The following is a 16,594-nucleotide window of genomic DNA, read 5'->3' as shown; positions in this document are numbered from 1 at the left end:
ATTATAATCAGTCTTCAAGGCAAAGTTATATTGCAAGGCCCCTTCAACTCTCTAGGTCTCAATTTTCTCATTTGTAGAGTTGATAGCAATAGCTATTTCATAAAATGGTATTTAGAATTAAATTTTGTAATTAAAGAATTAAATTTTGTAAAAAGCAAATTGATAAATGAAGCCCTCAGTATAGTGTCTGGTATATAATCAGGCTAAGCCATGATGATGAGGAGGATTTATTCTAAAATATATATTATGTAATATACTATTATATATTCTAATATAATATTATATAATAAATACTACATATTATATATTCTAAAATAATATTTTCTATAAATGCATAATATTTTATATATTACATATAAATTTATATATAATATATATTTAAATGTATAAATATATAATATTTTTATATAATACCATAACAATAATATTGTCAATGACATTGCTGACCTGAGGACGTCACTTCCTATCAGATGACAGGTCAATACCCTCTTACAGATTGCCTATTGTGTGGTTTTCTCATTGTAAAACAATAATAGTTTTTTTTTTTTTTTTTAAGGATAAAGCATGTGCAGTCTCTCCAGGTCTCTGGGCTTGTTATGCTTAATTTGCTGCTCCCGTTGAAGACACAGGTGTGGTGGCTTCTCCGAGATTATTTCCAGGCCTGTCCCTCCCTGCGCCTCCGTTCTGCACTCTTGCCCATTTCTCTTCCCTCGTGTTTTCTTCTTTATTCTAAACTGTAGGCAGTGCGAGCCTAGTCATCTGGGTTTCTCCTCCTTAGTCACTGTGTGGGGGAGTGAGTGGATCGAGCCGCGCGGGCTTCTTGTCCAGACGAGTACTGACCCCAAAGGTCCTTGCAGCGGGCCTCCCTACTTTCTCAAGTGTTCTGGGCCCAAACTCCAGTCTCACTGCTTCTCAATGCTCTCATCGTCACTTGTAAGTAATAATCATTTCTGTCCGTCAGTGGACTGTATGAAGGAGAGTTGAAATCTGGGTAGTACAATGTCAACCCAAGGTTAATGATCAGTAACTGTCCAGGCACCCCAGAGGCCGCCGGCCCGCCGCGGGTCGTGTTAGTGTGGAGCGCCATCCGGTGTCCAGTCGTGCAAACAGCATCCTGCCTCCAAAACTCGTCTGGGCAGGAAAGGGTTGAGGCCCAAGCCAACCAGTGTATTACACTGTTCTTCAACCACTCGACTAGCCCTGGACACTTCAAAGGTTAAGTACATAACCTTTATAGTCAATTCTTTATCTAAAACTCTTTAAAGTTACTCGTTAGCAATCGGGTGTTTTGAAATCCATGAATTAACGTTCTGCATCTCAGGGGCCTCTTTTGTGGGACTTGATAAACCTACACTTTCCCTTTCAATACACGGTGCTTAATACACTTATTATCACTCTTGTTAGGACTATCGTCATGGCCGTAGCTGATACACTCACCCAGGAATCTCAGAAGTCGTTCCCTGCTCAGCGGTAGAGGAGCCCCTTCCAGGGCTCATCTCTGTCCAAGGCTTTCCTCCTTCTCTGTGTGGTCATGGCACTTTGAGCAGGAAAAGAAGGAATTTAGTATTGAAAAAGTTGCCCTTACAAGATTCGAGGCTTAACCTCCTCCCCCTGCGAAACCCTCTGACGTCTCTGAACCAAGCGGAGTGGCCTTTTCCCTGGTTTCCCCTCCTGCAGTCCTTTCCATCATCAGGAGAGCCTGTCCTCACTTTCTTATTCCCCGAACCCAGCACAGTGCGGGTCTTCTCTAAGGGGCTGCTGAGTTCTTCGTGAAAGGAAGGAATTATCCGGCGTGATTTCTCTGCGCCACTGAGACAAGCGTCCGGTCGCTCTCTCTGTTCCTCTCGCGTTCCTTCCTGCCTGTGGACTTCCTGCAGGGACCCCCGGATCACCATCTGCTAAATGGGGAGAGTCATTTCTGTTCACCAGATGGGAAAAGAAAACTGTTAAGTGTACAATGAGACGTTAATAATTATTCAGAGAAAGGCCTGGAGAAATCCGAGTTTACCCGCCTCTAGATAAGCGTTGGTTGGTGCGGAGCGCCACCTAGTGTCAACCAGGACCGACAGCACGATGTATTGTAAACTTGCTTCTGCCGGGAAGGTGAGAGGTCCAAAGGGGATGTACTTGGCGGGTGTGAAAAGGCCTTTTACCTAAAACTCACTAAACATGCTAGTAAGTAATAGTTGGGGTGTATTTTAATTTATGCGCTTTATAGATTAAAAAGCAAGCCTTATCTTCGACTGTAGTTTAATCTGTATTTGTGTGTGTGCGCGAGTGTTGGGGACCTGGACTATACAGCTAACCCTAGAAGAAATCTAAATTCTCAATCTCCGTTTTCTTACTGATGATATGATAATGGATGTTAAGGATGTATAGGACGGTGGTGAAGACAGAACGAAAATAGTGCATTTAATTCCTGGTCCATACAGAATGTTCAGTTACCTGTTGTCCTTATTAGTATTATCGACACTCTTAAACCAACAGGGGCACGATTCTGCTGTGTTGTGGTTATAATAACATACGTGTGCTTTTAAAAGTTATTTTTATTTAATATGTATATAAAAATTTTGTTCTTATAATATGGTACTACATACATATTAACTCGTAAATTTATATAACAACCTATGAATCAGGTGGTATTACTGACATTTATAGATGAGAAGAGTGAAATATAGAGAAATTAATTAACTTGTCCAATGGTAAAGTTGAACTTGGACCCAGGCATTCCGGCCTCTGAGGCAGTCATTTAGATAAATATACTATGCCACCTCTGTATTTTTCTTGAATTATTTTAGAAAAGAGGAAATATAAATGCCACTACTATTAACCATGAAAAGTATAAGAAGTCTATGTATTAACTGAAGCATAGCTACAAATCCGTAGGTAATAAGAATTTGGTAATTGATGAATTTGATGTAATAAGAATTTGGTCCCAACAAGGATTTCTGTGAACTTAAGCGGGTTTGGTGAGTTTAGTAGTAAAAAATGCAGGGTGATGGAATTCCTGGGTCCCTCTTATGTATCGGCTACACACAGTTCTCCCTGACAGCCGTAGCTGCCATTGAAAGTGCACGTGCACCTGACATGCAGCAGGTGAGGACTGGGTGACTATGTGAGTGACGTCATCTCTTCCCGTGGTGTTTTAGGCAAGGAGTGAGCTCCAGGAACAGCAACGAGGGGGGAGATGCTGAGTGACAGTGATGGTTCTGGGTTATATGCTCACACATATATATACTACACACACACACAATTACATTCAAGTGTACACACCCACACTCAACTCCCTTCTCCGATGGTCTGGCTTTATCTCCTGTTAGAATTTCTCATCAAAATCTTCCTTGAGTTAACACCCAGTCATGTTACCTTTCAGAGGCTTCCAGGAGCAACACACATAACTGGAAAGAGTGAACAAGCTTGTTTGATGGTTTCTTATCACCCTCTTCCAAATTAAGGAGGGTACCAATTCTCGGGGTCACCCCAAAACAGCAGAATCCCACGGTGGATGGATCTCATGGAAAGAAACCTCAAGTCAGAGGCAACTGTGTGTTCAGCCCTGTCTCAGGAACTGTATGCATGTGATCTAATTTAATTCTCACTATATTCCTGGGGGGTGGGGGGGTGCTAGTCCCCTGGCCCAGAGGAGGAAATGGAAGTGGAAAGTCTGAGACTTAGCAGAGTCACCTTGTTGCTGCATGGAAGAACTGGGATCCGAAACAATGTTTTTGCTCTGAAACAGCTATCTTCCCACTCTTTTGCACCATGAGCTCAGCTGTGTTCTCTGCCTGCAAGCAGCCTGACAACCTTTGGGTTAGCCTGGGGCTGACAGGGTTTCCAACTGGCTAGGGAATGCGGAAGGTTTTTTGAGTTGACCTTCATCATTTATATATGCAATATATAATACATAAAATATAATGTTCTATAATAATATATATGATATTCTATACTATACATTATACATACAAATCTATAATATGTAATATAAGTGAATATGTGATATGTTATATGTTAATTATATATATTTATAAACAATCTTGTGCTTAATGAAAACTGCCAAGTCAATATAGATATACATTATTAAATTAATTTAACACTCAGTTTTAATTTCTAAAGTAGTTAATATGCCTACAAGAGTAACCTGCATTAATGAAATTTTGGGGGGCCCTATTAAAGTGTAAAGGGGTCCTAAAATCTAGAAGTTTGAGAACCACGGCCCTAGGCTGAACTTGGACATCTTATTTTCCCAACTGGATTGGTAAGGACTTGAAGGCAAAGGTGTAACCAGCACATGAACATTTTAATTCTTTTATTCTTCTGTTCTCTCCGTGGTTTGGGTCTTTCCGATGAGACTTATCGCCCAGTATGATAATTACCCTGTCTGTGTCTGTCACCCCAGTTATAGAATTCCTTGAGAGGAGGCACTTTGCTGGGCTGATGTTTGTTTTTATGATCTCATCTGGTATCTTTTGCTTAACAGGTGCCCTTTCTGTGCAGAGCTCATGCATGGCATCGTGATGGGCTCATAATAAAAAAGTGGTAATACATCTTAACAAAAATCTATCAAAACTTGTATGTCCACGTTTCCTCCAAAATAGCCACAGGGTAAGGCTCTATGCTTACTCCGATTAAGGCTACCACCTAAAATATGTCTGCAACATATGGATTATAATCACCATTATTACGGGCCTTGACTGGGAAGCTATAAAAATGTATATATTCTCACTATTGATAAATCCTTTTCTTCTGAGGGTTTGAATTTGACACAGTTTAAAGTCATTTGAAGACAAGCTTAAAGAATAAGGGGGCTCTGGATGACCTAGCTTCTCGTGTCACTTATGTGGTTCTAGCTGCAATTCCAGAATGTTAGCTAAATATGTTTTGGAATGTACTACTCCCTTGGTGATATTCTCTATGTATTATTAAGCTCCTATTCTGTACTGTACCATTATGTTCTCTGTTTCCCCAATGTCTTTTAAGGATGTGTCAGGGAATAAACATACAGAAACAGTGGTCTCTGCCCTTAAGGTGCCCACAGGCTGTGCTGCAGGAAACATTTTGGCTCAGGTCTGATTGCGTAATTGTTGGTCGTTTGCCTGCAGAGACTGGGTTATTTGTCAGGATGGTTCCTGGGGCTGAAGCAGTCAGTGAGCCTGCAATCTTCTTGAGGCTGCAAATCTCCTGAAGCTCTTCCCTGTATACTTTTTCTCAGGCTGCCCTGTATCGTCAGCCTCACAATGGAGCAAAGCACTAGCCATGTACCCTCAAGCAAGGAGGCTAGTGGACTGACTACTGTTATTAACCTCATCAGTTGGTGAGTCAGGAAGAAGCAGGTTTGAATCACTCCCAGTGGGAACCTGTAACAAGGTTCATGAGCACCGGGTTAGCTACTTTCGGAAGCAGACAGAACCCTACTCTGGCTCGGTGGAAGGCTGATGCCTACACCTGCTCCAGCAACTCCTCTCATCATCCTTGTGTATTTCACGATGCTCAAGGCTCTCTCCCCCACACACTCTGCCCCGTGGCCATTACTGCCTTTTGGACGTGACATTCGGCTCTGCACATTTAATTTTGCTCACCAGCTTTCCAGACCTGACAAACACGAAAGAAAATTAGCGAATTCATACTTTTCAGAATGTGTGTAAATACAAGAATACACAATTCATTGCATTGTGATATTTGTGTTGTTGGCTTATTGTTGGCTACCTTGAGGCCACCGATTTGAGTAGGAGGACCACACCCTTGACCTGAATTCTCCCTTGGAGCTAATTTTAGTAGGCTTTCTGTTGCTCACAGGCTTCGCCAATCTTATTTCAAAGCACGAGACTCCATGACACACCTACCAGATCTAAGGTTACTTTAAAGTCGACGGCCAAGAAGTTTTACACCTTCTCATTTTTAGAATGGTTTCTAAAGGTTCTGATTTGGAGCACTTAGAACAAACCAACTAACAAAGTGGCAAAGTATAATCTTCAAAAAGTTAAAAACATGCGTCTCCTGGGCACCTGGGAGGCTCAGTCAGTTAAACATCTGCCTTCTGCTCAGGTCATGATCCTGGGTCCTGGGATGGAGCCCAGTGTGGGGCTCTCTGCTCGGCAGGGAGTCTCTTTCTCCCTCTCCCTGCCATTCCCCTTGTTTGTGCTCTCTCTCTCTCTGACAAATAAATAAATAAATAAAATATTAAAAAGAAAAAAATCCCACACACAAAACCCACATGTCTCCTACAAGTACTGTTTACAGCAGGCTTGTGCATGGAGCAAATAATGATAAAAGTTATTAGCAAGGAAGCAAGCAGGATGACAACGTTAGGTCAAGGCAGGATACAGGAAAATGAAATATATATTCAGGCAGAAAAAGAAAAAAATGCAATGATTACTTTTAAGGTTATCTTTTCTACTGGAAAGAGTTCACTTACCTCTCAACTGGGCAAAACCCTTATTAACGTATCAATCTTCTACAAGTGAATGCCTAATTTCACATACTCTGGACCTAATCAAAGAGTAAATATGAAGTCACTTACCTTCTTGAAAGCCGGGCCATCCAGAATGATAACTAGTGCCACATGTGGCCACTAGTGACTGGTGGCTATTTTACATTTGTTCTACAAATGTAAAATACACTAGATTTGACAGACTTGCCATTTGATTAAAAGAAAAGGAACATAAATTATCTTATTTTTTAAAATATTGATTACATGTTGAAATGGTCAGCGTTTGGATAGATTGAGTGAAGTAGAATACATTATTAAAATGAAATTCACTTGTTTCTTTTTATGTTTGTCAATGGGACTACCAGAAAACTTAAAATTACACATGTGACTCACAGTGTTTTATTGTAGAACATTGCCTTAGAGCATCAAATGACCCAGAAATGAACCCAGACAATTTTCTAATACAGCTCAGAAGGACAGAAAGAAATAGTTTTCCCTTGATTTTAAGTTTTGGATAGCTTTTCTCAACATAAGTTACAGGGATCTGGAGGCGGGTTAGTTATTTCTCTGCCTTCTGGCCTATTGGATGCAGCCAGGAGGTTGCAAGCAAGACTGAGAGGCTGGTGTCCTAATGACTTGAGATCTGGATATCAGATTTGAATGTAGGAAGATGTGTTTTGATTGATTCAACCTGAGTGATCGTATTAGAGAACTGAATCACAGTAATCAAACTGACACGTTGCTGACTTATAAACCGGGATGGGAAGTCCAGTGACCTGATAATCAAGACTTTCCACTGCTGTTTTCCTGGTGGTTAAGCGCACATAACTGAATTTCAGATGCTGTGGGGGGCCAGGGTGCGGTGGTGGTGGGGTTGGGAGGTTGTTGGGGGGGGGGTCTCATTGCACAGAGAATCAGAGCAAAGTGGCATGTTCTTATTTTGTTACCAAAGTATATTATGTGATAAAAGTACTTTAGTTGTTCAAACATTTTCAATAACTTCTTACAATTCTATACCCAGAGTCACAGTGAGGGATGGCAGGTTTAAAGTAGTTTTCTATGGCTGGTAATTCATCCATCACTAATCTTATTAAGCTGCTAATTCCCAGAGGACATGATCAGTACTAGACACAATTTCCAAATGTTGAACAAATGTTCTTCAATAAAACCCTGGAGTTATCCTTAGTCTAAAAGATGCCTCATTTTTTATTCATCACTGAACTTAGTTTGTACTTCTTGATCACAATCTAAGGCAAACATCTTCAAAACATATTTTCATTCGCTGTATATTTGAATGAGAATTTCTGGTAAGTTGTAATACTTCCTTTGCCCCTAAATACAAATACATAATTCTATTAAATTCTTGATTAGTAACTTTATTCAGCTCAAGAAACAATTGCAACTGCTGGTGACCAAAGGCTGAAATGTGAAATAACAAACCTTAAAGAAGTAAAGCAAACTTGAGAACAGAATGTATAAGACCTGCTTCAGAGGGGGCTAGAAGAGGTGTTCTTATCAACAACAAAAAATGGTGTAATAATTTATATGGTCCAGTACTTTTCCTGTTTCTATTTAAAATTTTGCCATCTGTTTTGCTCAACTTCAGATCTATAGTTCACCTGATAAAAGTGTACCACATGAAAGTCATCCAGATCTTTGAATTCCTAGCTAGAGAGTGTCCTTCTATAGCATAACATGTCTTCAGTTATTGTTACTGGAAGTAACCCAGGATTTTCATGGGCTAAAATTCATCCCTTTACTGGAGCATATAAAAATAATAAATGCTGGTTTTCTTTGAAAACAGATCATCTCTATGTTTATAGCTGCCAAGTATATTGAGGAGATATTTATGTAGATATATATCTATGTATCTATATATATTTTTTAAGCTTAGGGGGTCTCCCTTCTTCCCTCATTATCCCTATTCTTGAGAGTCAGACCCCCTGCCTTGCACAACCCAGAGGGGAACCTGAGACCTTTTGAAAAACTGCCCAATTTCTCTCCCTTGGAGAAGTGAAGAGTGCCCCGCCCCCATCTGTGAAAAGACGGATTTGAGAATTTCAATGTCTTCAAGTCTAAGATTTAAGTCTCTAACCCTCCACGACCCAGGGCAGCCCCCAAGGCTTCTGGACCCCCTTTCTTCCAGCCCTAACTGCTTTGGACTGTTCCGGGAATCCTTGTCCCAGTCCACGGTTCTTGTGGGTCTGTGCGCAGAACTCACAGAGGACCTGTGTTACTTCCCTTGCGAAGAAACAGAATTATCGTGAAAACTTAGGTGGAAACCATTTCGTTTTTGCATCCCAAAGAAGGGCAGCATGTGTCCAAGCACTCCTGAGAAAAAGAACTTTCAGGCGCCAAGGAGCGAACAGGTAATTTAGAAGAAAAACAGAAAGTGGTCTCCGACCGTCCTGGACTTCCCTGGGAGTTGGGGGAGTTGGGGGCGCCTGGACGCGTTGTCTTTGGGCTTGCGGAAAAAATAAATGGAGAGCACGAAGCCTGAGGCTTCTCGGATCCTTTCCCGACCAAAGTCGGGAGATTTGGTGCGGGGTATTTTAACATTTTCCCCCTTTTGTGAAGTGGAACAAACACAACTTGGGCGCACGGCGGCGGCTCGGAGCTGCCAGCCAGGCGGGCGAGCGGAGCACCAATCAGCGCGCGCCTGCGCTCTATATATACGGCGGCCCGGCCGCGGCGCACCCACGGCGCTCTGCCACTTGTACCCAGTCCCACAGCCTCAGCATGTCGGAGACCGCTCCTGCCGCTCCCGCCGCCGCCCCCCCGGTGGAGAAGACCCCGGTGAAGAAGAAGGCGGCCAAAAAGCCCGCAGGGGCGCGCCGCAAGGCGTCCGGCCCCCCGGTGTCCGAGCTGATCATCAAGGCCGTCGCCGCGTCCAAGGAGCGCAGCGGCGTGTCCCTGGCGGCGCTCAAGAAGGCGCTGGCGGCCGCCGGCTACGACGTGGAGAAGAACAACAGCCGCATCAAGCTGGGCCTCAAGAGCCTGGTGAGCAAGGGCACCCTGGTGCAGACCAAGGGCACCGGCGCCTCGGGCTCCTTCAAGCTCAACAAGAAGGCGGCCTCCGGCGAGGCCAAGCCCAAGGCCAAGAAGGCGGGCGCGGCCAAGCCCAAGAAGGCGGCCGGGGCGGCCAAGAAGCCCAAGAAGGCCGCGGGGGCCAGCGCCCCCAAGAAGAGCGCCAAGAAGACCCCCAAGAAGGCTAAGAAGCCCGCGGCGGCGGCTGTCGCCAAGAAAGTGGCCAAGAGTCCGAAGAAGGCTAAGGCTGCCAAGCCCAAGAAGGCGGCCAAGAGCACAGCCAAGGCCGTGAAGCCCAAGACTGCCAAGCCCAAGGTTGCCAAGCCCAAGAAGGCTGCGCCCAAAAAGAAGTAGGTTGTTGGACGTCTGCTTCTGAAACCCAAAAAGGCTCTTTTCAGAGCCACCACCATCTCCGAGAAAGAGCTGGGCATTCTCTGCGCATCCTATTCCCTTCTCTCCTTGAACTTTCAGCTCTAAGATCAGGATTGCGGGGGTGTGGTTGGTAACCTAGGCCTTAACGCTAACCCGAAAAGGGCGGTGGGGGGGAGGTCTCGGCGCGGCCGTGGGGCTTGTCCCCTGCCCTGCGGTGCCCCGGGGCCTCTCCCGCGGCGGTGCGGAAGCGCTGTGCCGAGGCGCGCACTCGTCCGGAGCCCCGCCCCGCGCCGGGTTCATCGAAAACAACCACAAATCAAGCCAGCCAGTTTGTCTTCAGGAATTCACCGATTGGGTTGGAAAGTCATTCAAAAGTCCCGCCCTGCTCGCGGGTTGGCCCACGCCTCCAGCCCGTGGTCTTCGCCCCGTGTTTCATTGGGTGGCGTCCGGCCTCGGGTGTAGTCTGTTTTGTTTCGGGCGGGTTGAACTGGGCCTTTCCGGTTGATAAACACGTATGGATTTCAGATACTTACGGTGTTTTGGAAAGTGAAGTTGGGGTGTCCGGGGGCAGTCCCCGGCCCGGGAGCAGAGGGCGCAGGCGCCTGCGTCCCGCGCTCTGCTGTGCGAGCCGGTGCGCCGCGGCCCCCAGGTACCTCGCCGGGACAGCGCGCAGAGGCGGCGGCGGCCGCGCCCGGGCGCACGGCCCCACCCGCGCCCTCCCGCGCCCTCCCGCGCCTCGCCTCGCGCGCCTTTGGACACAGGTGTGATGGATTTCAGGGCATCAGAAACCGCTTTTCGTCGGCCATTTTGTCTGGCAGCGGGTCCCGAGCCTCGTTTTAGGCAGACGTCCACATCTGACAGCCGGAGACGTTTTAAATCATTTCTGTGCGGCGGTCCCAAGTCCAACAGTTGCGACGCCAGGAACAAAATATGGGTAAACTGTATGGAAACGTGTGCGTGGGCGGGGGGCTTTCGTTTGTATTCACGGTGTTATCTGCGGGTTCCTTGATATTCATGGCGTTTCTTCCGGACAAAGTCCTAGTCCTGCTTCTATTTTGGTGAACCCGGATTTTCTTACGTTCCAGGAACTGGGGCTTCTTGGACCCGCTGCTCCGTTTTCGTCCGTTGCCACGATGACGGAACTAGCGGTTAATTCATCTAGATTCGTTCCCGCATTACTGGCAGCGATCACGGGTTTCCTCCCTACCCTCCCACGGAATGGGGACACTTTTTAGTGTCCGTTGTCAAGAGTAGAAAGACCTCCTCCACTTTCAGGGCGCAGCGCGCGCGCACACACGAAGACAATTTTCCCAATTTTCCATAAATTACACGAAGTAATTTTTGTGCTGTTAGTTTCACATTTAAAACCATGGAGCCCTCTGTATTTTGTTGTAAGGTTTAATAAATGTATACAATCCTTCCGTGTCTTCCCCCCTGTCCCCTTCCTGCCCCACCCTCATTTTAAGATGCCACCTTTATCATAGGCTAAATTCCCTGGGTAGGTGGAATAATTCTTGGTTTTCTACTTTGTTCCTTTGGTCTCTGTCATTCCTCAAGTGTGATCACACTAAATATTGTTCACAGGACTATTTTCAATGCTGAGAATACATGGCCTATAGTAGGTATTAAAATAAAAGTTGAATGTTTAATAAACTGAGATGTTGTGACTAATAGCTGATAGAGCTCATCCGGTCCTTGCTCTTTCTCAGAATTTCCTGGTTATTCTAGTTTTTGTTAATTTCATTTTTCCAAATGTAATACAAGATGCTTCCTTCCTCCCACCTCTCCACCCCTCCACTATGCATAAAAAACCCTCAAAACCCTATCAGTAATTTCTTTGGGATGATGTTAAATTTACAAATTAATTTGGGGAGACGATGAATTTTTCCTATTCAAGAACATTTTATTCCCCCCCCCTTTTTTTTTCCAAATATTTTGTACCTGTGGAGAATGTTTCAAATTTTCTCCAACTATATCTTCATATTTCTTATTACCTTTATTCCCAGATATTTTGTCATCTTTCTACTGTTGAAATGGCAGCCTATGAGATTTGAGATTCCTCGAGGACCAGAATCCCATAGGGGCACACTGAAGAAGATACCCAGTTCTGGAAGAGATCTATGCCTATGTGAATTAACAACCTCTAGAACAATGCGGGTATAGCCACAGAAAGAAAGAAAAAGAAAAAAAAAAACAGGTGAAATCAGTGTTAATAACATAATTTAACGTAATATATCCAAAATATTCTCATTTAACATAAAAGCAATGGAAAAATATTTATAAAATATTTCACTTTCTTTTTTGCGTTTTATATTATGTCTTTGAAAACTCTATGCATATGGCACATCTCAATTCCTGCTAACCTGTTTCAACAGCTCAGTTAACTATATGAACAATGAAACTCTAGAATGCCCTCTGGTCCCAAATAATCCTGGTCTTCTCTAACCTGGTTTTTGGCTTAAAGCTTGCATGTCAGGGTGTCAATATATACTATCTTCTGGTGAAGTGTCTGACCTTAAATGATGGTTGACTGGTCCACAGGGCACTGGGCCAAAATGAACCATCAACAATTGTCTTCCAAAAACTGGAATTGAGTTATAGAAAATGAGGTGAACCGATGTTCAGGGAACTGATTTCTTAGGCATTCTCTAGGAGAAACCAAGAAGGCTGGGGACTAAAAAGACCAAAATGGAGCCAAGAGATGCCTAGAGGGTTATTGTCTGTGCTCCTGACATTGGAGTTCTTGGTTCTCCTAGCCATCTCAACTCCTGCCACTAGGGTCACCTCTCTTGACTCAGGTTGGGTCAAGTTGTAGCAATCAGGAGACTTAAGACACTCCAAATAGAAGCACAGTTCGGCCTCAGTCGAGCGTAGCGTACTTCCACACTTCCTTTCCTCTTCAGATGCTGTTAAGTCCGCACACCTTTGGAGGTTATATACTTGCAGTTGACCCTAACACTGAACGTCTCCTGCAAACATGTCTGCTTAGGTAATGGGCATCCTTTACTTTCAAATGAAATGTATTCCTTAAGAACAAACAATCGCCCTTCTCTAGTAGGGTGTAGGGAGAGTTCGTTCGTGGAGAGCTAAAAGTTGTAAAAATCTCTAATGTCACCTAGACGTTAGATAAAATCTTCAGTAATGTTTTTTCAAAATTGTTCCATTCCCTCACCAGTGTTCACAAAGTGGCCTGGCTTAAGTCCGATACTGTAAGCCATTCATTAGACTCCAATTTGGCTGCTTTAAGAAAAAAGTCATTGTCTTTGATTTCTAATTTATGAAGTTTATATTTTATTTTGACATTATTAATATTATCATTTTCAACGTTCTACTTACTATGATCATACTGATAATGGCAATAATATATTCAAATAATTGCCCAAACATGCCTGATTAGCCAAAACTGGCAATGAATAGTGCATAAACTAAATTGCTGGTTGATAATTCAACAATGAAAATTCACGATCTCGTGTCCATGTATGACAAAAATGTGAGTAACACAGAAATTACAGTCTACTTGTAATGCATTATAATGCAATATAATTGTAATGTATTATAATGCAAACTTTTTTTTTTCTCCTGCCCATACACAGAGCTCTCATGGCTGAAAAATAAAATATCCTTTTACTTCTCATAAGCAAAGTTCTAGGAATTATTCTATGCCTAAGGGAAGTACAGTAACTTTGGGTTGGAACTCATACCAGAGATGAACAGGTCCAGGAGAAGCAAGATTACATCATTAGAGGATTTCACAGTGGAGAAGGGATTTAGGGCCCAGTGGGAACAAGAGTGCTGAGAGCCAGCATTTCTGAGCTCTAATTTACAATGTGCCAAACACTGTTGCTCATCCCTCTCCACTTACTGTCAAACACCTTGTCACAGCACGTAGGTGTCACTAATACTGGGGATTGGTGATATCAAGAATATAGCTTGTTAGTTTCCAATCAGTGAGCCAGTGTAACTATCCTCTGTATGCTAGTGCTTTTCCTCAGAAATACAGTAAGAGTTGTATCACTTATTTGATATTTTCTAGTAGCCACATTTAAAGAAGTAGAAAAGAAACACATAAATCTTTTTTAATAGTATTTTAATTCACTATAAAGGAAATACCTGTACAACAAGTTATCTAATATAAAAAATATTAAGGAGGTTTTTTATTCTATTTTGCAGACAGCTCTTTGAAATCTGGTATATAGTTTACCCTTAAAGCTCATCCCAATTTGGACTAGCCACATTTCAGGTGCAGGATAGCTATCCATGGCTAGTGGTTACTATCGTGGACAATATAGGTCCATAGTAAACACTGTGGGTAAGACACAAGCAAATACTTGCTCTGTAGCAGAGTCTAGATGTTTCCAAGGAAACGATTATTCTGACCTGGTCCCAAGGCCCAGAGAGCATCCCTATCCATCTCATCTCATACCAGGCCACTGAGCAGAGGACTCTGACCACAGAAGCTAGCCCAAGTCCAGGCCACCGCGTATCTTAGCCATCCAGCCTCATGTGTGTGACAGGAGCAGCTAGCTCTAAGAATCCCTTTCTGAGCAATCTTATTAATCAGAAGATATTTAGAGTGTAGGTTTGGTGCGACATTGCCTGTCAATGATATTTATTAGTAGTATGAATTTGGCTAAGTAACTAAAATGTCTTAGGCTAAAGTTTTTCCTCTGTAAAATGGACACAGTGAGAGAACTTGACTTTCAGTGTTATATCAAGAGTGACATCAGGGTGCCTGGGTGGTTCAGTCCGTTGAGCATCTGACTTTCACCATTTTATACCATTTCTTACTTTTTTTTTTTTTTTTTTAGCTCAGGTCTTAATCTCAGTGTTATGAGTTTGAGCCCTCTATTGGGCCCCATGCTGGATATGGAGCCTCCTTTAAAACAAAAACAAAACAGGGGCACCTGGGTGGCTCAGTGGGTTCAAGCCTCTGCCTTCAGCTCAGGTCATGATCCTAGGGTCCTGGGATCGAGCCCCGCATCGGGCTCTCTGCTCAGCGGGGAGCCTGCTTCCTCCTCTCTCTCTCTCTGCCTGCTTGTGATCTCTGTCTGTCAGATAAATAAAATCTTAAAAAAAAAAAAAAAAGTAAGAAATGGTATATAACAATTCAGGCCAATCAGTTCACATGGTACTTAACCTATGGAAAACTATGAAGGTTAGCTATTCGACTGTCTCCAGTGAAAACTTGGTTTTATTGTTCCTCCCATGGGGACCTCTTAAAGGAAGATGATATGCAGTCCAGAATAGAACCGTAACATCCTGCAGTATTGTTCCAGGGAACTCACGTTCACACCGAAAGGGTTCAAATTGCTCGGAGTTGACTTTATATCCTTCCTGGTATGTTTTGTCCTTCTGGTATCTCTGAGAATGGTATCACCATCCAAAGCAGCATGCAAAGCCAAACTTGGGTTATCCCAGAGGCCTACATGTCATCCCAAACTAGCGACTCTCAATTCCTAGTGCTACAAGAGAGTGATAGGAGAGCAGGCGAAGGCCGTGTATAATTTAGAAAAGCACAGAAAGTGTTCAGAAGCACATTTACCCTGAAGCTAATGAAACTCAAATGTTAGGCCCTTGGGAGTGTATTCACTTGGTCTCTCTCTCTTTTTTTTAAATTTCAATATTAATATATTTTATTCACAGCGGGCTACACCTGTTGTTTGTAGCCACTCAATTTTCCCTTTTGTATTCCAGTGCACCTTTCGCCTGATTATATGGGGGTTCCGATGAACACATTTGGATTTAGGTAGGAGAAAATCTACTTCCTATATGTTTAGTTTAGGATTAGCAAGATAAAAAATTCGCAGATGTGCTCACATATAGTTCAGTTCTAGCCAATCAGTTGGAAGAGTGGTTTCATGGTGTGTACTCCTACTGCTCACTGACAAACCTGGATTTCAGACAAGATGTTGTGCTAGGTGCATATAATGATATCTGTGTATTTGCAGCAACTGCAGTGGCAGCAACGGTGTATAGTATGGATGAATCAAGATTTGAAACGTATAGAGCTGAAAGCTAGTCCATGAAGAATCCTTCCAAATTTTACAACTCACATATGAAAGAAGATTGACCAAGGAGTTCCCAGATTTGAAACGTCTTAAAAATGACACTACCAGTAGTGTGTTTGGAAGCTGAAACTCAGTTCTAAGTTATCAAGAGAACAAAACAAATTGTGATCAATTTACCTGGGAGGAAATACTGAATTCTCTTCACACTGTATATATAGGAAATATTTGTACATATATATGTGTATATACGTATACATAAATATACGTGTGTGTGTGTGTGTGTGTGTGTGTGTGTATTTTGGTGGGCAGCAAAACAAGATTTATTGAGCAATAGCGCAAAGTTTCCAAGGAGGGAGGCAACCGAGAGGGTTGCCCTCAAATAATTTTCAAGCGAAAATGGAATCAGAGTATGCCATCAAAAATATTCTAAGACAAAAAAATTATAGTGTTGTATTCGAAAATTAATATGCTATTTTACTGAACTTTGTCATAGCTACAGCTTTATTTTGGTAAAATTGGAATTTGGATCCTTTCAATTATAATGTTCACTGTCTATTTTGTATTTTAAATTTTGAATTGTGATTATTTGTGAATTGTGATTTGTGAATTTGTGATTATTAAGAGTTGCCAAGTTGTGTAAGTTTTAGGCCTCAAAAACCTTGAACTACCATCAGTTTATTATAACTTTATACTTAGAAAATTAAAGAAAGTATCACTTTAGTGAATGATTTTGCGTTTATTAAAAGGGAACATGGAGAGC

The 16,594-nt window shown here is 42.9% G+C and overlaps 1 protein-coding gene across 3 annotated transcripts; it reads left to right on the top strand.

The window, feature by feature from the left end:
• Nucleotides 1–9,103: 9,103 nt before the first annotated feature.
• Nucleotides 9,104–16,554, top strand: H1-2 (H1.2 linker histone, cluster member). Of its 3 annotated transcripts, XM_082731526.1 has the most exons (3): nucleotides 9,104–10,760; nucleotides 11,833–11,983; nucleotides 15,775–16,554. In XM_082731526.1, the coding sequence occupies exon 1, from the start codon at nucleotides 9,167–9,169 to the stop codon at nucleotides 9,806–9,808; it is 642 nt and encodes a 213-aa protein (XP_082587652.1). In that variant the 5' UTR covers nucleotides 9,104–9,166; the 3' UTR covers nucleotides 9,809–10,760; nucleotides 11,833–11,983; nucleotides 15,775–16,554. The 3 variants fall into 3 exon arrangements, with proteins under 3 accessions (XP_082587652.1, XP_082587653.1, XP_082587651.1); XM_082731527.1 differs by lacking the exon at nucleotides 11,833–11,983; XM_082731525.1 differs by lacking the exon at nucleotides 15,775–16,554 and having other exon boundaries at nucleotides 11,833–12,123.
• Nucleotides 16,555–16,594: the final 40 nt, after the last annotated feature.

Source organism: Mustela nivalis (assembly GCF_964662115.1).
Source record: "Mustela nivalis genome assembly, chromosome: 5".
In the NCBI taxonomy this organism is placed as follows: Eukaryota; Metazoa; Chordata; class Mammalia; order Carnivora; family Mustelidae; genus Mustela; species Mustela nivalis.
Note: the sequence above shows the minus strand (reverse complement) of the source record. Positions and strands in the feature narration are given on the sequence as shown.

Coding starts and splice junctions, on each gene's coding strand:
- H1-2 (XM_082731527.1), top strand. CDS start 9,167: ATGTCGGAGACCGCTCCTGCCGCTCCCGCCGCCGCCCCCCCGGTGGAG.